The 22,146-nt window shown below is 45.0% G+C and overlaps 2 protein-coding genes across 3 annotated transcripts; one reads left to right on the top strand and one right to left on the bottom strand.

Annotated features, from left to right (window-relative positions):
• The first annotated feature begins 496 nt into the window (after window positions 1-496).
• Window positions 497-2,504, top strand: LOC117754446 (cilia- and flagella-associated protein 57-like). The gene has a single exon (XM_034573308.1). It carries the CDS (start codon window positions 934-936, stop codon window positions 2,401-2,403), a length of 1,470 nt encoding a protein of 489 aa, XP_034429199.1. The 5' UTR covers window positions 497-933; the 3' UTR covers window positions 2,404-2,504.
• Window positions 2,505-4,820: 2,316 nt separating this feature from the next.
• LOC117754442 (abl interactor 2-like) lies at window positions 4,821-21,105 on the bottom strand. 2 transcript variants are annotated; one of them, XM_034573302.1, is made up of 12 exons: window positions 20,903-21,104; window positions 15,819-15,986; window positions 14,320-14,496; window positions 14,188-14,205; window positions 13,472-13,572; window positions 11,484-11,636; window positions 8,939-9,063; window positions 8,233-8,550; window positions 7,284-7,448; window positions 6,606-6,686; window positions 5,801-5,974; window positions 4,821-5,493 (listed from the first exon to the last, which is right to left on the bottom strand). In XM_034573302.1, exons 1-12 carry the CDS (start codon window positions 21,017-21,019, stop codon window positions 5,318-5,320), a joined length of 1,773 nt encoding a protein of 590 aa, XP_034429193.1. In that variant the 5' UTR covers window positions 21,020-21,104; the 3' UTR covers window positions 4,821-5,317. The 2 variants fall into 2 exon arrangements, with proteins under 2 accessions (XP_034429193.1, XP_034429194.1); XM_034573303.1 differs by lacking the exon at window positions 14,188-14,205 and having other exon boundaries at window positions 20,903-21,105.
• Between the last annotated feature and the right edge of the window lie 1,041 nt (window positions 21,106-22,146).

Raw genomic sequence — 22,146 nt, 5'->3', positions numbered from 1 at the left:
GCGCGATGTGAATCAGCTTTAACACCAGTGATGTGTTAATGTTTGAGTTTCACCACGATGGCAAAACATTCTGACTGAACTATTATTATTTTTACTTTGGTTTCATTCACACAACACATTTCACAGCTTGGACAACAGAAAAAACTTCATTTATAAAAACAATCCAACACGAAGCTCGAGATGGTTCTGTGCTGCAGAGCTGACGACCAATCAGCATCCACCCAGACACGTGGGTACGTCAGTGCGTTTGTTTTCTTCAGCTGCAGTACTGCACTTTGCCACACGTTCATCCATTAACTCTTTGATTTCTGTTTGTTTTCAAGGACGGGCATCACATCAGTGTGTAATGGGGGGTTGTGTGTTTATAATTCATCTAAAACTTTCTTATAAATACACACTTTAGTACAACTCTTACATTGGACTATAGACTTTGCTGTTTGATGTTACTGTATTCTAATGATTTATTTTGAATATAGGACGAATCCCTTTTATGTTTGAATGTAAAATTACAGCTTTTACACTGTGTGTATGTTCTTGACCTGTGATGTAACAGGAAGTTAAGGGTTAACTAGGTGGTGGTCTAGTGGTTTGGTATCTGGGCTTCCAAATGGAATACAGTAAGGTTGTGAGTTCAATCCCTTTGGCTGTTGTCATTTTGCCACTGAGCATGGCACTTAGCCCTGAGGTGCTCCGGGGGGGCTGTCCCCTGCTCAGAAGATCAAAGGTAGTAACCAGTCACAACAAAGTGAGAAATCACAGGCTTCATCAAAGACATCTCCAAAGCAAAGTAACCTTAAGGGTGCTTTAAAATGATCAAAGGTTGTAGGGTTACTTCACCTTGACTTTAGTTGCCACCGTCCATTAAATCAAACAGGAAGATTCAGCAGCTCAGCAGTTCTCAGAAAGACAGACCGATAGCGATAGTGATCAACGATGGTGCTCAAGAAGACAAATGGGCATAATGTTAACATGGAGGAGTTGAAAGCTGAGCTCCGGCAAATAAAAAAAGCTCTCGGCTGTCAGGATAAGAAGGTCAGAGAGCTCACGACCCGGCTGGAGACTGAGACTGAAGACAAGATGTTTCTATCACACCAGAATAAGTATCTTTCAGCCGAGATTAAGAAGATGCAGACCCGGCGTCTGGGGAAGAAAAGAGAGTTGGATAACCTGAGAGACGCCAATGAGCAGCTTCCTCGGGCACAGAAACCGTTGACTGCTGCTCAAACGACTGAAGCTCAGACTGTGTGCACCGCTCAGCATCAGTGTCAGGGAATGCAGGATGAAAACGAGATGCAGCTTGAGTCCACAGATGACAAAATTCAAACCCTGGAGAAGCTGATACAGTCATTAGAGGCCACGCTGCAGGAGAAGACTCAGCAGCTGGCTCAGTGTCTGGAGGAAGCAGAGCAGCAGAGCCATGACTTTAAAGAGATCATGAAGCATGCAGAGGAAGACGAGGTGAAGAAGATCCACGAGATCAAACTCATGACTGAGAAGAAGCTGCAAACAGAAAAAGAGACAAACATAAAACTGAAGGCGGAAATGACCATCATGACTCAAAGGTTCTCAAATTTTCAGAAGCATTTTGATGAAAAGGGCACTGAGATGTACACGTTGAAGCAGGAGAAGCAGCAGCTGCTGGGTTTGACCCGCTCACAGCAGAGTGAGATCGAGGACCTGAAGGAACAGAACGAAAAGACCAGCCAGGAAAAGGATGGCACCATCTTAGGCTTGAAGCAGAAGAACCAAGAACTGGAGGGTTTGAGGTTTATTCATGATTTAAAGTTTAGCGAGTTGAAGAAGCAGTTCGAGCCTCAACAAGACGAGATCAAGGAGAAAAGGGAGAGTATCGGACAGCTGCAGGAGAAGCTGAGGCAAACGGGCAACAACTACAATACTCTGACACTGATCACGTCCGACCTGAGGCTCAAACTAAAAGCAGAAGGGACAGAGCTGCACAATGAGATTCAGAAAATGAAAAATCTGGAGACACACCTTCAGCGGCTCAAGTCAGACCTCCATAACTGTGTTAACTTCATCCAAGAGCCGAAGAAACTGAAGGACAGCGTGCTGATGATCTACGCCCGCTACGTATCGCAGACTGAAAGGCAGGAGATAAGCAACGTAGACAGAGATGCTCAGAGGGCGGTATATCGCCAGCGTGATTGCCTTGAGAGGACCATCAACAGTCTCAGGATGAGGCTGGCTAAATCTGCTGAGGAACATCAGAAAATCTACACCAGGATCAACAAGGACAACGTTTCTATGATTAAAGAAATCAACGAGCTGCACATAGAGTTGTGTTTGTTGAGGACTCAGGTTAAAGATGGCAAAGCTCAGCTGGCCCTGAACAAGAAATCCAACTACTTAAGGTCCCAAGTCAGAGGCAGGACCCAAAAATGAGCCCAACATGAGGATGTGAGTTAACCCACTTCAGCCACGTCCTACAGGAAAGTCCAGTTCAAGTTGGAGGGCTGAAGATACAGTTTGTATATATTGTACATGTACTGTTTGAGACACATTTATATATTTAAAGACATAATAAAATCAACTCAATTGATAACTTTTTGTGTGCGTGTCGTCAATTCTCATGTGAGAAAAGAAACTTGGTGTGGGTGTGAATAGACCTAAACCACAGATTTCATTCTATGTGGCAGTTTTTATTTTTGTGGCATGCAATAAGTTTGTGTCGTACATATTCAAGCTTCCTGGTCCTATAACCATCTGGGGGCTTTTATTATTGAAAACCCCGCCGCTATTCTGGCTTTTTATCTCAATTATTTATTTAAATGTACCGTTATATTATGTATTATTTATTCATGTTTCCTGTGGAAATGACCTTACTGCACTTTGCACCTGCAGTAGCTCCTCCCCTCACACTGCTGAGCGGAGGTTTAGTGGGAAAACGCTGCTGTGCGATTATATTATTTTCTTTGTTAATTGAGCCGTTTATGTCATAACCTGCGGTGCATATTGTTTATTCTATTATGTCATCAAGCTGTTCTTGTTTTCATCGCTAATATAAGTTTTATAGTCGTTGCAGGAAGTGTTTTTGGTGTCCCGCCCTGTCATGTGACCAACAAAGTGCTGCAGAGAGCTTAGTGAACATTTCCCACAGTAAATACTGTTATTTTGAATGTTGAGGACACACACACACTTAATATAATAGTTGCCCCATACTTGTCAGTGTCGAGTCACATTATTGTTGTTAAGTTTGCATTTCCCCACGTTCGTGAACTAACTAGCAGCCGACTAGCAAGGTTTCCATCCACAAGGATGTAGAGGAGGAGGCCAGTGGGTCAAACCAACCAGAGTTTATAACTGTTCACTCACACTGACGCTGTTGAGTTGTCTTCCTGATTGTTAACATGAGGTGAATGATTTCAAATTAGGAATTAGAAAATGAAGGAGGAACATCCGCTTTGTTTCACACAACGTTTTCCCAGGTGAAAACTAGGGAACTGAAGTTTGATGTGTCCCAGCCTTTAACTTTTTACTGCACAAAACAAGCGTAGTTTGTTCAGTGTTGGCGTGATGTATCCGTGTGGCGTGTCGGTGTAGTGTTGGCGTGATGTATCCGTGTGGCGTGTCGGTGTAGTGTTGGCGTGATGTATCCGTGTGGCGTGTCGGTGTAGTGTTGGCGTGATGTATCCGTGTGGCGTGTCGGTGTAGTGTTGGCGTGATGTATCCGTGTGGCGTGTCGGTGTAGTGTTGGCGTGATGTATCCGTGTGGCGTGTCGGTGTAGTGTTGGCGTGATGTATCCGTGTGGCGTGTCGGTGTAGTATTTGCGTGATGTATCCGTGTGGCGTGTCGGTGTAGTGTTGGCGTGATGTATCCGTGTGGCGTGTCGGTGTAGTGTTGGCGTGATGTATCCGTGTGGCGTGTCGGTGTAGTGTTGGCGTGATGTATCCGTGTGGCGTGTCGGTGTAGTGTGGCGTGATGTATCCGTGTGGCGTGTCGGTGTAGTGTTGGCGTGATGTATCCGTGGGCGTGTCGGTGTAGTGTTGGCGTGATGTATCCGTGTGGCGTGTCGGTGTAGTGTTGGCGTGATGTATCCGTGTGGCGTGTCGGTGTAGTGTTGGCGTGATGTATCCGTGTGGCGTGTCGGTGTAGTGTTTGCGTGATGTATCCGTGTGGCGTGTCGGTGTAGTGTTGGCGTGATGTATCCGTGTGGCGTGTCGGTGTAGTGTTGGCGTGATGTATCCGTGTGGCGTGTCGGTGTAGTGTTGGCGTGATGTATCCGTGTGGCAGCAGCTTTTAAATCCTGAAATGAAGAAGCTGCAGCAGAAACTCCAGGGGTCTCATTTATAAAACAGTGCGTGGGATTCATACTAAAAGTGTACGTGCGCACAAAAGCCGGAAATGGCGTATGCAAAAGAAAATTCCGATTTATAAAACCGTGCGCACACACACCTGAACACCACTTTCCCGTCTCCAAAATGTTCGTACGCATGGGTCAGAGTTTGTTTGGAAATACGCAAATTTTCCCGTCAAGTTTGTTTTTATAAATCCCAACATTTGCGTGAGATGTGGCGTACGTACGTTTCAGGCCCCATTTTGTGCGTATGCATCGGTTATAAATGAGACCCAAGCTCTGCTACGGCTCAACAGGAAACTGGTCCAATTACACCAAAAACAAGAAAAGGCCAGAAGTGGGAAATTCAAAGTGTTTTGAGCCAAACAGAAATGTTCGGTTTCAGTGTTTAGTGCAAACGTGTCCTTTGCATAGCTTCCTCTCAATCGGTGTTTTAAACTCAGGGACTAGACAAAGCAGACAACGACGGGCCGAGGCTAGCTGGTTAGCATGCTAACCTCAGAAGAAGTAAAGAAGTGATAGAAGCGGAGAAGAGACAGAACGTTTGATACTGAATTTCTAATAAACAGCTTCTAATGCTTACGTTAGATATGTACTGATTGCAAAAACAGACGTAGCTGCTTAAAGAAAATTATTTAGTGATTTCAAGAAAATAAATTTGGTGCGACACCATCTCTGAATGAACTTCTTGTGATCACAATAAAACTCTATTTAAAAACTCAACTTCTAACAACATTAAGTTGATGCTTCTCTGTTTCTAACCAGACGACTGCAGGTCAGATTAGTGCGAACATCCTCTGTGGAGACGTGGACGTAGCGGAACGCGTTCAGCGTCACTCACAGGAGCTGGAAACGGATTCTGACGTAGACTCACAATAAAATATGACTTTTCTTTTCACAAACTTCCATCAGCTTGTGATTGTGGATCAAAAGGAGCCAAAACAAAAATTATAATTCTCTTCAGGACTGAACAGGACGACAGACGCTCTTCTTCTCTCTCCTCAGTCCGCGTAGTGCATGATGGACTCCACGTAGTTTCCGGGGAAGAGGCCGGTGGTCGAGTTCATCACCCCTTCGAACCACCCGTCCTCGTTCTTCTTGATCACGTAGATGATCCCTCCTTCCTGGAACGATAGCTCGTCCTCCTTGTCGGCTGTGTAGTCATAGATGGCCACCACTAGAGGGCAATAAACACACCAAAATGTTTTTTTTCTTTTTAGCATTTTCTGACATTTTACAGACGAAAGCGACAAATCGATAAATTGAAAACATAATCAGGAGATTGATCCATAATGAAAATGTTCTGGATCTTAAACCAGCTTCATGTGCCGCCACTGCTGCTCAGGCCCGGCCTCTCTGACATTATCATGGATGCAGTGTTTAAATGTCAGGTGTCCCGGAGCGACCAATGGAAACGATCAGTGGCGCTGCACAGATTCCTGTTCCCATGACTGTGATGGTGAAGAAGGTTTGAGTCACGTTACCTTTCTCCATGTAGTTTCTTGGGGCCCACGGAGGGTCTTCTTCAGTGTACGGGTCGCTGTACTCCACCACTGCTGAGTCCTCTTCATGTCCATCTTCCATTGGCTGAGGAGTCAGCAGGGGCTCCTCAGGCCACGATTGGCTCTCAGCAGCCGGAGTGGGAGGGGCGTCTGAAACTGGAGGTGGATCAGATACGTTGAGGGTCAATATCAACCAATCACAGATCTGGATCATAGTGAATAAAGATGGACGACAGGACGGCTCCAAAACGCTGAGACAAGTCATCTAGATAGACCCCTGGTGGCTGCCTGCGGTCAAGGTTATATAAACCCTCCTCCTCCGTGTTAGCAGATGGGACATCACCAAAACTAAAACATCAAAGTAGACGTTAAATAAATGTTTGTCAAAGATGGTTTCTGTCATTTCAGGTCGTTCTTATCTCACTGATGTTTATTTATTTAGTTATTTGATGATATAAAAACAGGCTGAGACGTCATGATTGACAGATGATACTGACTCCTGATTGGTTGAGAGCATCTATGGGCGGGACCATGTTACCGCGGCTCCACAATCACCACTGCACAGACCGTGACTGTAAATGACGTCATCACCACAAGATGGCAGCGTTTGTCTCTGAGATATTTTAGTTAAATTTCTGGAGAAAGTGGAGACCTGTCGTCATCTTTGTGTAACTGCTCCACCTACAGGCAAGAGAAGACACAGCAGCAGCAGTTGTGCTCCCACAGCTGCTGTCAGTGTCTTCATCCACATTTCACATAGTTGACATTAATACATCACAATACTCACTGGACTCCTGAACTCGAGCAACAAACCCCATGAGAGGCAGCTGAGGGGTGAACTGGAGGAGTGATGGAGGCGGGGGGGAGGCTGCAGACACACACAGATCTGAGTTCATCAACACAACCAACATAACACGTTTTAAAACTGTGTCCACACAACTATGAAGTTTTCCAGACTCTGAATCAGAGACTTGTGTAAACTGGTCTCGTTTTATTTTGAAAACTCTGGGTTTGTGTTTGAGTCTGAACAGAAACTGAGACTTTAGTAAACGATGACACGTTCTCTTCCTGATTGGTTCTCATCAGTCACATGACTCGACGACCAGCGGTGAACACAAAGCGTCGCTAACACTTCCTGTCAGTAACAGTTCCACCTCGTCGTTGCTCAGAGAACAGAAATCCCTGCTCTGACTCGTCACCACCGGGGGGGTGAATAAAACATTTGCCTCGTGGGTGAAGCAGATCTGCAGTGTGGCTTCACGTGGAGTTAAACTCCAGTGAACTCTGACCCTCCACATTCACACGAGATTATTTCTAATACGGAGCTGAAACACGAATGGTTTTAGTTTGAAATCGATGTGTGGATGAGGCTTCACCTTTTAAAGTGGCAGCGAACAGAGGAACCAAGGTTTCTGAGAAACGTGACAACAGGTCAACAGGTCGTAGTCAAACTCCTCCCACGTACCTGGGCTTTGGTTGTAACAGGGACCACCGTTGACATGGTTCTCTGTTATGATTGGCTCGCCCGTCACAGAGGGGGGGCGGCGGTATGGCAGCGACCCGCCCACCTGTGCAGTCTGGTGTCGTGGCTGAGGTCGGTTCATGCTGTAGAACTGAGGGACAATCGGACCTGAGCGCAGACAGAGCAGCGTTAACACTTTTAATTACAACTCATTTCAATCTTTGTGACTTTCTAACATTGTGAGATACATTTTCTACACAGACTTCTTCAGAGGATGATATCTATGAGCGGTTTGGTGCAGATTCAAATCTGGAATTTCAATGTGGTTCATGAGGAGGCTGTTGGTGCAGTTTTCATTGAGGTTTAAATCCTCATGAGCAAACTGTGAATCCTGGAGGTCGAACCAACACCTTAAGACTCTTTCAGAAACCAACTGGTTTGTGCTGCTGGGTTCAGAGTTTTTCTGTTTACACATTTTCTTTACAACAGGTTTCTGAGCTGAGAATGTTTGTGTCACGTAAACTAATATATATTTTATTTTTAAATGAGACTCGGGTCGGTCACGCTAACATGTTGAAAGTTTGTATTCAGGGAAACAAGAGTGACACAAACTTCATTAACTGCATCAGGCTCAGGGATCGAACACACGTCTTTTCCTCCATTGTACATCCCATGCCTGGCTCAAGGGCTCGTTCCTAGTGGACGTCACAGTGATCAGAGCTGGTCAACATTGGTGAACTTTGAACACACTAGCACTTTCTGACTGAGTCTTTAATGAGATTCTTGTTAATGGTGTTAGATGTTTATATAAAATTGATCAATACAAGTCTTTGAGAATCGACTCATTCGTCTCTCGGGTTGAACAGAAGAAGATGGAGGAGCGGAGACACGAAGGGAAAGAGCGGGACTTTGTGAGGTTGACGACGGAGGAGGTGTTGTTGGAGAAACTCACCTTCAGCAGGTGAGGAGGAGGAGGACAGAGGAGGAGGAGGAGGAGGAGGGGCAGGAGGAAGAAGAGGAGACACTTCTCCAGGTAAAGTGCCGGACTGGAGCTCAGACGAGGGGTTAGAGATGGGGGGAGTGTTGGAGGGTGCGTTTGACTGAGGAGGGGAGTCAGCTGGTTGTGAAGGCGAGTTTGGCTGCAGGGGTGCGTTGGGTTGTGTGAGGGTTGTGGTGGAGGAGGAGGAGGAGGAGAAGGAGGACGGAGTTGGGGAGGGGGAGGAGTTAGGAGCGGTGGAGGAGGAGCTAGCTGGTCCAGCAGTCGGAGAAACTTCAGGAAGTAAAGACGGAAGGTTCAAGGAGAGAAATAATAAACTGAACATAAAAAGATTTTCAACATCACATCCAAACAACCGGTTGTTTATGAAGTTTAAATTTAATAAAATTATCAATAAATTTATTTTCTACGACACAAGGTAAATATAGAGAAAAAACAAGAATAAAGCATAAAAACAATTTAAAAAGAAATGAGAAATAAATTCATCATTTCATTTATTAGGATCTCAACACATCACAGTAACACACAACAACACACAATCTAACTCACACACAATAACCAATAAACCTCAGATAATGAATCAATTTACAGATCAATACATGATGTGTGTGTGTCTGTGTGTGTGTGTGTGTGTGTGTGTGTGTGTGTGTGTGTGTGTTACCTGGGAAGGTGGAGGGTGGGGAGGGCGTCGGCACGGCGATGGGAACGCCCACACAGCCACTGCCACTGTTTTCTCTGCTGCTGCTTCGACTGCTGCTGCTGAGGTGACTGCCGCCACTGCTGCCACTGCACACACACACACACACACACACACACACACACACACACACACACACACACACACACACACACACACACACACACACACACACACCTTAATATTCAAATTATCCGACACAAACATTGTTTAGACTTTAAAGGTCCAGTGTGAAGGATTTAGTGACATCTAGTGATGAAAGTGCAAAATACAACAAGTTAAGAGCCACAGACTGAAAATAAACATGGCTACACGTTTCTGCTTTACTAAATCCTACAGACTGAACCTTGTCCAGACACAGACACAGACAGACACAGACAGACACACAGACACAGACAGCCTGCAAAGACAGCGGAGAAAACGCAGAGCGGCGACAATGAGCCGTCATGAACATCATCGGTGAGTCGACGATTGGCAAAGAAGCAATGAAACAATGAAAAGCTGCAAACACAGAATCTGATTGGCTGAAGGCTCCAGAGTGACAGTGACCATGCTGGTGATTGGACGAGAGGATAACGTAGAAGAAAGATGTTAAAATATGAAGATGCTTCTTCTGAATTATTTACTCAAACCAAAGTCATCATCATCACTGAAAAAGAAAAAGAACCAGTCTATTGTTGTTGTTTCCAAATAAAATACCATGTTTTTTTATTTAAAATGTCAGTGATTAGATTTAAAGAGATTAGAAGTTGTTTCCCGTCCACTCAGCTACATGAAGAGCGAGGAGAGTCACTGAAGCAGGTTAGAACCGTGCGTCCTCTGTGGTTGAGGAGCAGTGATGTTCTCTTTCTGAACATCGTTCCTGTTTAACTTAGAGAAACACTAATTGTGATTATTTTAGTTTTATCATTAAAAACACCAATGACATCACAGCTGAATCAACCGCAGAGCAAACACTAACCAGCAGAGGGAGCCGGAGCACACAGACGTGAAATGAAGCCAGAAGAAAGACGACGGAAAATCCTACAACTTTTTATTTTTCACTTCAAGGTTTATTTACTGTCTGAATTCATGGGATTAAAATCTTATTTGAGTTTAGAGAAATAGTTTTGACATTTTGGAAAATATACTTTCTCTGTTTCCTGCTGGAGCTTCAGGAAATGAGACTGAGACCAGCCGGTTTATCTTTATAAAATAAAGAGATTAAACAGGGAAATATTAAACTGAGGGACTTCAACCTTCTCATCGAACTTGAAACAAAGAGCAAATGTGCTCAAAATGTTTTCATCTAAACTGGAAACCTCATACGTTCATATTCAAATATAAAAAGGTGCTAAAGTTTCTCCTGTGAATGAAGGAACCAGTTAATTAATCTCATTTCATTAATCAGATCAACATATTTACTGTTGAATCCGGATGAAAAGATCAACTAAAACAAACATGTTCACCACATCCGTCAGGCTAGTTGGGAAACTGTTTCTAATCTTCCATGAACTGAGGTCCTGACGTGTTCCTGACATGTTCCTGACATGTTTCTGAGGTGACGTGTTCCTGACATGTTCCTGACATGTTCCTGACATGTTCCTGACATGGTCCTGACATGTTCCTGAGGTGACGTGTTCCTGACGTGTTCCTGACATGTTCCTGAGGTGTTCCTGACATGTTCCTGACGTGGTCCTGACATGTTTCTGAGGTGACGTGTTCCTGACGTGTTCCTGACATGTTTCTGAGGTGACCTGTTCCTGACGTGTTCCTGACATGTTTCTGAGGTGACCTGTTCCTGACATGTTTCTGAGGTGACGTGTTCCTGACGTGTTCCTGACATGTTTCTGAGGTGACGTGTTCCTGACATGTTTCTGAGGTGACGTGTTCCTGACGTGCTCTGGCGTGTTCCTGACATGTTTCTGAGGTGACGTGTTCCTGATGTGTTTCTGAGGTGACGTGTTCCTGACGTGTTCCTGACATGTTTCTGAGGTGACGTGTTCCTGACGTGTTCCTGACGTGTTTCTGAGGTGACGTGTTCCTGACGTGTTCCTGACGTGTTCCTGACGTGTTTCTGAGGTGACGTGTTCCTGACGTGTTCCTGACATGTTTCTGAGGTGACGTGTTCCTGACGTGTTTCTGAGGTGAAGTGTTCCTGACGTGTTCCTGGCGTGTTCCTGACATGTTTCTGAGGTGACGTGTTCCTGACATGTTCTCCAGGTTCTGTCTGTGAGAACAAATGTCTGAGTCAGTGTCTCTGGACATGTTCTGGATCTTCTCCTGCAGCCTCCTAGTAAAATGTGTGTAACATGTCAGAGTGAGTCCATGTGAGGAAACAGCAGGACAATGTGTGGAAGCTTCCCAGTGAGCGAGTGGACGCCTTGATGGGAAAACGTCTCTTGTCCCAGACCAGACTGACAGATGTGTTGAATTTCTTTAAAATCATCATGAGAGTGAAAAACAGAAGAAGTTGGTTTGTTAAGTTCAGCTCTGAGTTCGTTCTGGCCGCCACGTTGACCCCGGCTACCTGAAGGTTCGGGGTCGATGGTTGAGGGTGGCGGTGCGAGCCGGACTGGGAAGCTGCCCAGGGGCCATATTGTTTCTGGTGGGGCTGGAGACATAATGGTTGGGCACCACTGGGGGGCACACTGGCTCCAAGGTCCTGTAGGGGGAGCTCTTCCTGCACATGCAAGAGGTGATGGTGAAAACAAGGTTTACTGGACGGAGACGATGATGATGAGTCACTCCAGGGTCCTGAAGGGGGGGGGGCTCTAACATTTTTAATTATTTCATTCTTAAAAAAAGAGAAATATTATTATTTAACCCCTCAAATATTAAAGTGTCCATCACTTTCATAAAATTTGATTAGAGTTAAATCTGAGCTTATTGTGGTTCAATAGCCACTGGGGGGCGCTGCAGCTCTTATTCTGCAGACTATATATTCTGTTCACCGTCAACGCAGTGAATCCACAAAACTAGTTTTAATTCAACAAAATGTGACAAATGATCCTGAATTTCAACAACACAGAAACATAAACATCTTGACAACTGTTCGTGGTTTCCACATTAAAAATGAGCCGAGCCGACGAGAAACACAGAAATCTGCTCTGGTCATATTTTAAAGGTCAGAGTTTATTTTTAGAGACGTCAAACTCCTCCGGCGTCACGAAGCAGAATCCGACCAGAGCGGAGACGAAGAAGCAAAGAGTCGGATTCATATCGGAGGAAAAACACAGAATCACCTCAGCAGGCGACGTTCACCTCGATTCACATGCGTGTGAGCGGAGATCGATTCAGAATGAAAACATGTGGACGGGATGTTAAACGTACACGTGTGTGTGTGTGTGTGTGTGTGTGTGTGTGTGTGTGTGTGTCTGTGTGTGTGTGTGTGTGATGTCGTCCATTTGTAAAACCTTTAATAAGCCTGAACTGTGATTTTAACACAAAAAGTACAATTGGACAAGATTCGGACACAGGAAGTGAAAATCATGAGAGTTCCTGGGTTTGTTTTTTTCTGACGACAGAAGGACGACGCCGACCCACTGCTGTGTGTGTGTGTGTGTGTGTGTGTGTGTGTGTGTGTGTGTGTGACAGATGGCGCTCGTCCTGCCGACCAGCTTCAGCTTCCTACAAACTGCTGAGCTGCTTCTGTTCTCTCACACTTCAACACTCTCTCTTCTTATGACATTTCCGTCTCTGGGATCTCGAGCCTTTGGCAGAGACGCAGATCTGAACCATGACTCATCTCGTACGAGCAGCTTGACGATCAGCAGGTCGGAGCGGAGACTCACAGGAGGACGAGCTACTTCACACACATTCTGTTATCACCGACATTATAACACGACGTAAACCTCCTTTTAAATATCCTCCTGTTTCTCAGATTCTCGTCTGCAGACTGACGGGACAGAGTTTTAGAAATAAAAGCAGGAGGCTCTTGAACACCTGGAGGAAAGATGACTCAGTAACTTCCTTCGAATCAAAGCTTTAAACATTAGCTTCATACTTTATTCCCCGATTTGACCTCAGTCTAGTTTTTACTTGCACACATTCTCATTTTTAAATTGATCTCCGCTCACGTTTGTGAACTGAGGTGAAGAATCATCGCTCGCTGAATGTGGGCGGAGCAGGATGTGACGGCCATGTCGGGTCAACCACACCAACTGGTTGAGGCTGTGATGTCGCTGGTCAAAGTTCACCTGCAGGATTTGTGTAAGCGTGACATAACACACCTGAAAACACACATCACGTGACGATTTTGTGGGCGTGTGCATGTTGGTGTAAACAGGAAGTAGATAGTCCACCTGTCGGAGTCAGCTGCTCCGATGTTATTAAAGAGTTCCCTTCCTGTTTGTGTTCAACACGACAAGGGTTGTTGTTGTTTGTGTGTTTATCAGCTGAAGAACAATATATTGGACTTAATACAATGACTTCGATTTGTTATAGTTAATAAAGAGGTGTGTGTGTGTGTGTGTGTGTGTGTGTGTGTGTGTGTGTGTGTGTGTGTGTATTACATACCCAAAGATGACTCTGCCTGCCCTCGGAGGACTGGGTGGTTTCTGGGAGGGGGGGGTGGTCCGGGACAGACTTCCTAATTTCATGTTCTGTTGGCCGTTCCCCTGCGCGCGCACACACACACACACACACACACACACATGAAACTCTGCTCTGATTGGTTGGTAGATCATGTGTCTCCTCGTTGTTTTCAAAACGTCGAAGCTTTTTAAATTATAATTCTATTTTATTTTTCCAGAGTGGAGCTGGAGGAGAAAAACCACAACGAAGTGTGTTGTGTTGTGTGTCCTTCACTAACATGCCTTGTACATGTGTGTGTCGTGTTGTGTGTCCTTCACTAACATGCCTCGTACATGTGTGTGTCGTGTTGTGTCCTTCACTAACATGCCTCGTACATGTGTGTCGTGTTGTGTCCTTCACTAACATGCCTCGTACGTGTGTGTCGTGTTGTGTGTCCTTCACTAACATGCCTCGTACATGTGTGTCGTGTTGTGTCCTTCACTAACATGCCTCGTACATGTGTGTGTCGTGTTGTGTGTCCTTCACTAACATGCCTCGTACATGTGTGTCGTGTTGTGTGTCCTTCACTAACATGCCTCGTACATGTGTGTGTCGTGTTGTGTGTCCTTCACTAACATGCCTCGTACATGTGTGTGTCGTGTTGTGTGTCCTTCACTAACATGCCTCGTACATGTGTGTGTCGTGTTGTGTGTCCTTACCTTGAACCTCAACAACCACTAACAAGTCAATGAAAGCAGAGGAAGAAAAGAGGACGGTGAGTGTCACTGAAATAACCACAGACCAACACTGACCATGTTCAACTCAACAACAATCACATGGGACTCCTTCACCTTGACTCCGTGTCCGATGTCGTCCAGGACGCCGTAGTCGATGGGCTTCCTGATGTAGCGCACCGGCCTCTCGGGATTGGACTGAGCAACTATTTTATGCGAGCGGCACGTGTTCTTGTTGGTGGTCAAGATGCCGATCTCCCGCCTCGCCACCTTTTCTTTGTGAATGTCAACGGTCTGAGAAGATAAACGAGAGAGTGAATTCAATGCAGGAAGTCGAGTCCTGTGACTGATAAGAACCAATCAGGAGCCAGTCTCAGCTGTCAATCATCAAACGGATCAGAAACATGAACATCAGCGAGATAAGAAACGGGCTGCAACGTCATGGTCAGCTGAGACTGGCTCCTGATTGGTTGAGAGCATGTATGGGCGGGGACTCGATATCTCAGCTACACTCCACGATCGCTGCTTCTCAGACTGAATATAAACGATGTCACCACAAGATGGCAGCGTTCGCATCTGAGATGTTATGGCTTCATTTCTCCACACACACACACACACACACACACACACACACACACACACACACACACACACACACACACACACACACACACACACACACACACACACACACACACACACACACACACACACACACACACACACACACACACACACACACACGATTTCCTCTTCCTGCTGATCAGTGCTCTGTGAAATGAAGAGTGGATTATTGAGTCTGAGCAGAAGCTTCGCTGCATGAAACACTCGCCTACACAGCAGATGTGTGTGAGTGTGAGTGTGTGTGTGTGTGTGTGTGTGAGTGAGTGTGTGGGTGTGTTGCTGAGAGCTGCTCTTATGAGCAGGAACATTCTCGAAGCTGTGTCCTGATGATACTGATTCTTCGGGGTCTGAGGACGGACCCTGAACTTCTCACTGTGACACCACATGCTGAGGATTCTTCTTCTTCTCCTGCAGGCAGAGCCTCGTCACCACGAGGGCCCGGAGCCGGCTCAGTGAGCAGGATGTGAGTTTGTCTTGGAGCTGTGAGGTGTGTGGGTGCAGAGTGTTGCTGATATTACAGGTTTTATTTATCTACAAAACACGTAAACTGAATCCTGTGGACTTCCTCAGGGACAGAATGTGAAGTCCTGGATCAGAGTAGTGATGGATTTAGATAAACGCTGCAGGAGAAACCACATTTCCCATGATCCTCATCGACCACCTGCACCAAATATCACTCAGGATTTACTTCCCCCAAGTGGGACTAACGAAGGATTTTCTGTTAAAACACATTTTTATAAAATGACTTTTAACCAGACGTTTGTTTTATTGCTTTTATTTTATCCATTGTCTGGCAGTTACTTGTTTAAATTCATAACGACAGCAGGTATTTTGTGTTTTAGTCTGTGAAGCACTTTCATCTTATGGTAAACCTCTTTTTCACCTAAACAGCAGGTACACACAGGGTTTTAAAGAAATACAACTTATACAATAACACAATACAAACCATACAACACAATAAATCCTCTGAACCGGTGTTTGTCTGCTCCGACCTGTGAGATGTGGTTGACGGAGCTCTCCATGCAGCGGAGCTGTGAGGCCTGGATGTCCAGCATCTGCAGCACGTTGTTGGCCAGCGTGTTGATGAGGTAGGCGACGCTGGCCAGAGACTGAGTGGTGTAGCTCTTGGTCTCCTCCAGCGCTCGCTGCTTGTCTGTGGACTGAAGAAGAGACGAGTCAGGATGTAGATTCACAGCGTTACAACAAACTGAGGAGACAGGAGGGACGTCATGTTTCTCTGGAACCAGATCACCGTTCTATGGTTTACTGCCATGTTTTGAATCTCACACATTCCGTCCATCTTGGAGAACGCCGTCCCTCCGCACAGACGTTTATCACTAAATGACTTTGTACACCACAGATCTCTGATGGGTGACCTCTGACCTTCAGACACACACTGATAGAGTCCAAACATCTGCAGTTGTTCACATGATCGAAAATAAAAAACCTCATATTTAGAACATTCTTTTAAATTCTTCTCAAAAACCAAAAATGCACAAACCTCAGATATGTTTATAATTCAGTTTCAGTACAGGACATTAATGAGTAAACACACGTCAATGAGTCGCCTCCTCTGTTTCATGTCCTCGTGTAGAACACATGCAGGAACACAGCTGAACACACACGTGATTACACACAGATTAATGCAAACCAACGTGTGCACTTATGCAAACACACACACACACACACGCTGCCGCTCTCCTGGTAAAATGCTGAATGTGACTTTACAACACAAATCATAGAAACGTTTGTGTGTGTGTGTGTGTTTGTGTGTGTGTGTGTGTGTGAGTGCTGAGGCATGATGTAGGTCAGAGCAAACTCATTCATGCCCGAGGTTGACAAGAAACACACTGACATCCATGTGTGTCTCTCTGTTACACACACACACACACACACACACACACACACACACACACACACACACACACACACACACACACACACACACACACACACACACACACACACACACACACACACTTTGTGATGAAGTGAAAGTTTGACGCTCGTGTGATTCCCACTTGAGCTTTAATGGAAATGTTATTGTTCCACTGATTCCCACCAGCGACAGTAAATGAAGACGACTTCTCCTCTTCCTCCAGAAGTGAAACTGAAACATGTCAGATAGGAACGCTGCCATCTTGTGGTGATGACGTCATCTGGAGTCAGACGTGATCTCATCGATATGAGCTCAACCAATCACGAGTCAGTCTGTCATCACATAAATAAACAGCCTCCAGTTGAACTCTCGTCTGAATCTCAACAAAATCTCTTTTCTATTCTTCCTCCTCGTCCAGTTCCTGACCTTCATCCCTTCATCCGACACTGAGCTCCCTCCTCTTCCTCCTCCCTCCTCTTCTTCCTCCCTTTCTCTCCTCTTCCTCCCTTTCTCCTCCTCTTCTTTCTCCCTCCTCTTCCTCCCTTTCTCCCTCCTCTTCCGCCGTCTGATGTCCTGTTAGCAGTGACCTAGTTGGAGGGTTGAGTCCTCTGGCCTGAGGACAGGGCGACACACACACACACACACACCACACACACACACACACACACACCACACACACACACACACACACACACACACACACACACACACACACACACACACACACACACACACACACACACACAGTTGTTTTTCTTCTCAATTCAAACTAAATATATGAAACTCTACATGAATCAGATTCTGCTCTGATTCCTCTGACCTGGTTTTAAATGTGTTATAATGTTAGAAAATATAATGTTAACAGACCAACAAACTCAAATCACAAGCTCTGACCACTGAAATAGAATCAGTTCATCTTTGAGTCCAAGTCACAACAGGTCACACCCAGTGTTAGAATCACACTCATGTGACCTTCGACCCCCACATTGTTACCAGTTCATCTTTGAGTCCAAGTTAACATTTACACTAAATTTAGAGAAGTTCCCTCAAAGCTTTCTTGAGATATCGTGTTCACAAGAATCGGACGATTGGACCAGAAAGACACGAGGCCTCCGGCCACTAGGTGTCCCCAGCGCGGAGACATAAAAACACCAACTCAACATTTAGAGTGGAAACAGCAACATCTGAACCAGAATGAGGCCGATGGTGATATATAGACAATATTATCCTCTAAAAAACATACGATACCAATCTATCAGATGATTTATTTATTTTTAAATAAACTATTTAACAGTGATTGATGTTATCTTTTATTTTTACAGTTTAACCATAAACTTTATTCTAAATAACTATAAATAAAAACACAAATATATAGAACTTCAATGAAGAAAACATACTTATTTCTGATGTAAAATCTAAACATATAGTTTTCTCTATTTCCTAATTTGTAAAATAAAAGAAAACTGCAGAATAAAATTATTAAAAATGAATGTTTGAGAGAATTAATTCTGATGAACAGAACGTCTCCTGCAGACCAGTGTGTGTGTGTGTGTGTGTGTGTGTGTGTGTGTGTGTGTGTGTGTGTGTTAGAATGAGACACTTCATAAGAGCCTGATACAACTGAACCACTCGTCCAACCACAGCGCTGATTCACCGTACAAGGACCAGACCCACACAACAAATCCTAAGATTTACATCCGACTGGTTTACAGAACAGAACCACTGGATTTATTGATAATCAGTCGATGGTTTAAGAAACATTCACCAGTTCCTAATGTGACGATTCACTGTAAAGGCTCAACATTAGATTCCTAAACTCTGCGTTCATTTCCCCGTTTTGTTCACATCTTATAAAAAATTATAGATGTGGGTGAAACAGCAGTACCACCGGAAATAATAGGGGGCAGTGTAGCTCATAGTTCAAGTGCGATAACCACAGGAAACGAGCAAGACATTTGAACAATGGTGGAACAATAAGGTGGAACACTTCGAGGAGAGACTCGGTGAAATGGACCAAAGTTTAGAACGAATCCAAATAACCACGTCAAGGACACACGAGCAGTGACGGCTCTATTGTTTGAAACCGATAAAGCGTTTTTCTTTGTGTCATGTATTAATCAAAGGCTTAACGTGACCTGGCCCCAGGCATCGTTACAGGAGCATGGGGGCCACGGCTCCAGGGACACCACAAATACACACAAAACAACAAAGAGACACACAACTATTTAGTTTTTGAGCTTGTGCTTCCGGAGTCGATGAGTCAACTAATGTTTCTGAGCGCGGACAAAGAATTCAGGAGCTTTGTGCTCAGCACATTCTGAGGAGTTTTAGTTCGAGGGAAGTGAATTTGAAGCTTTTAAAGATTTTTCTCTCACTGCTGGAAAGAGCTGAAGACGTCGGCTCGCACACGTTATCAGCTGCCAGGACTCAGATCACAAACCTGCAGACGCCTCCGCAGGAGCTGTTCCTGGCACTGGAGGCGGAGGCTGGAAACCAATCGCCATGGTTTCCAACTCTAAACACACGCAGGAGCAGGTCCCGCCTCCTGCAGCGGCGCCATGTGTTTTCACTGAGCAGCGGGAGGCGGAGTTACAGTACGACAATGACTGGTAGCAGCTGTGGGAGGAGTCTGCACATGCTCTGTACGGCTCAGTGTCTTCGAGGTTTAAATCTCGAGTTGTGTTTTATGAAAAATAAATGTTGACTCATGGATGAAAACATTCGCCTGATTTTCCTGCTTCAGTTCACATCACGTTCATCTTTTCCTTTGATTTACTTATGTAAATAATACAAACTGAGGAGATATTTGATCTGATTTATTTTCCAGTTTAAGACTCTGACTGTAAAACGCAGCTTCAGTTTGTGTACAAAGCGACAGCGGACAGTGGAGGTGTGGGTGGTGTTACATCAGACAACGTGGGCTCTAACACAGAGACACAGTCAGAGAAATATTTAACCAGGAATCAGATCTCAACATTTTAAACTCAAGTTAACATGAAGGTATTTCCTTTATAATCAAAACGCTTCAAAAGACAATTAATCAATTAATCTATTTTTTTCATTAATCTACAAAAATGGTGAAAGATTTCTGACGTCTTAAATGGACAAAATAAATAAAATGTAACTTCAACGACATGAAGGAATTCCAGAGTCAGAATTACTGGAAACATGACAACATAATGTCTTCAACCACTGGGTGTCGCTGGTGTGGAGGAATTAAACATTTAATTTAAAGACTTAAAATCCATTTATATTAAATCAGAAATATTCTGCATCAGCCAATAAAAATCCATATCCATCTCTCGAACACACACACACACACACACACAGATACAAACATCATATGAGATGATTTCTGCTTTTCTAAACTATGACGGAAATTTATCACAAAACAAAAAATGTATAAATCAAGAAAATGATTGACGGATTAATCAACAATGAAAATCATGATTATGTGCAGCAGGTGTTGAATTCACACTTTAATTTGATACATTTCACGTGTCAATCACGTAAAACATGGGGATTCATTCTGCTCCGAGCGTTGAAGTGGTTTTCATGTAGAGAAGAAACTAAATCTATGATTTCACCTTCAGAGTTTTTAATGCTTTCACTCAAACTGCCTCTGCTTGTGCTCGAACTGTGCTCTTGCACTTTGGACAGATTCCCAGCTTCTCCTCTTTCAGAGGAAATGTGTGAAAGCAGCAACATGTCTGAGAGAAAGCAGTTTGAGCACAAGCAGATCTGGTGAAGAGATTCAAACTTCTGGAAGACGACACGTGAAGAAAGAGAGAAAAATTATTATTCAAATTTGATAATAAACGACTTCACTTAAAGCGCCTCAGAAAAAGCTGCGGGTTTGATTCCCTGTTGTGTCACACAGCACATGAACAAGAGTTTCACTGAAGAACAAGAATCTCTTTCATTTATCATCATTTATCAATGAAATCATTCTGACATCATCAACTTTTACAACTTGAACAGACGAGTTTCACCTGAACAGCTGATGTCAAAGTTACATTTGTAATTGAAGTATTTGAGTAGTTGATGAGCTTCACAGATTGTAATTGAGTTGTAATTAGTTTAATTAGTTTCTTCTTCTACTATCAGTTCACGGAGCTTCATTCCATCAGTCCGCCCGCCCCCCGCTGCTGTTTCCCGGCATGCCCCGGGGCTCGGCCCCGCTCACTGAGCTCGTACCTGGACATAATTGTTCTCGCAGTATTCAGCGACCGTCAGCAGGTTGTTGAATCCGTCCAGCAGAGCTGTTCTCCCCGCAGGGATCTCCACCTCCAGCAGCATCTGCAGCTCCGCCATCTTTACCGCTGCTGAGGGCGAGCAGCGCGTCCACAGTACCACTGCTGAGGGGGCGAGCAGCGCGTCCACAGTACCACTGCTGAGGGGGCGAGCAGCGCGTCCACAGAGCAATACGAGGGCGAGCAGCGCGTCCACAGTACCACTGCTGAGGGGGCGAGCAGCGCGTCCACAGAGCAATACGAGGGCGAGCAGCGCGTCCACAGTACCACTGCTGAGGGGGCGAGCAGCGCGTCCACAGAGCAATACGAGGGCGAGCAGCGCGTCCACACTACTGCTGCTAAGGGGGCGAGCAGCGCGTCCACAGAGCAATACGAGGGCGAGCAGCGCGTCCACACTACCGCTGCTGAGTGGACGAGCAGCGCGTCCACAGAGCAATACGAGGGCGAGCAGCGCGTCCACACTACCGCTGCTGAGTGGACGAGCAGCGCGTCCACAGAGCAATACGAGGGCGAGCAGCGCGTCCACACTACCGCTGCTGAGTGGACGAGCAGCGCGTCCACAGTACCGCTGCTGCTTCAGGGACGGTGGGAAACTATCACATCGTTAATATAAAACAGTTAGTGACAGAAAACAGACGAAAACTTTGATTAAAAAAACATTATAATGAGATAAAGGTCGAAATTATAATTTCATTGTCATGTGATCTTTTTATGATCAACATTTGGTTTTTATCTTCTTTTTTCTCTGACAAGCTTCTAAATGTTTGAGACTAAAGTTAAAATAAATTTTATTTGTTTAGTTTTCTCCACCTCTGTTGACGTCCACCCGATTCACCTGATCCACCTGATCCACCTGATCCACCCGATTCACCTGATCCACCCGATTCACCTGGATTCACCTGATCCACCTGATTCACCTGATTCACCTGATCCACCCGGATTCACCTGATCCACCTGATTCACCTGATCCACCCGGATTCACCTGATCCACCTGATTCACCTGATTCACCCGATTCACCCGATTCACCCGATTCTCTGATTCTCTGATTCACCTGATTCACCTGATTCACCTGATCCACCTGATTCACCTGATCCACCCGGATTCACCTGATCCACCTGATTCACCTGATTCACCTGATTCACCTGATCCACCTGATTCACCTGATTCACCTGATTCACCGATTCACC

The sequence above is a fragment of the Hippoglossus hippoglossus genome, chromosome 21 (genome assembly GCF_009819705.1).
Source record: "Hippoglossus hippoglossus isolate fHipHip1 chromosome 21, fHipHip1.pri, whole genome shotgun sequence".
Lineage (NCBI taxonomy): Eukaryota > Metazoa > Chordata > Actinopteri > Pleuronectiformes > Pleuronectidae > Hippoglossus > Hippoglossus hippoglossus.
This window is presented reverse-complemented; position numbering and strand designations above follow the sequence as displayed.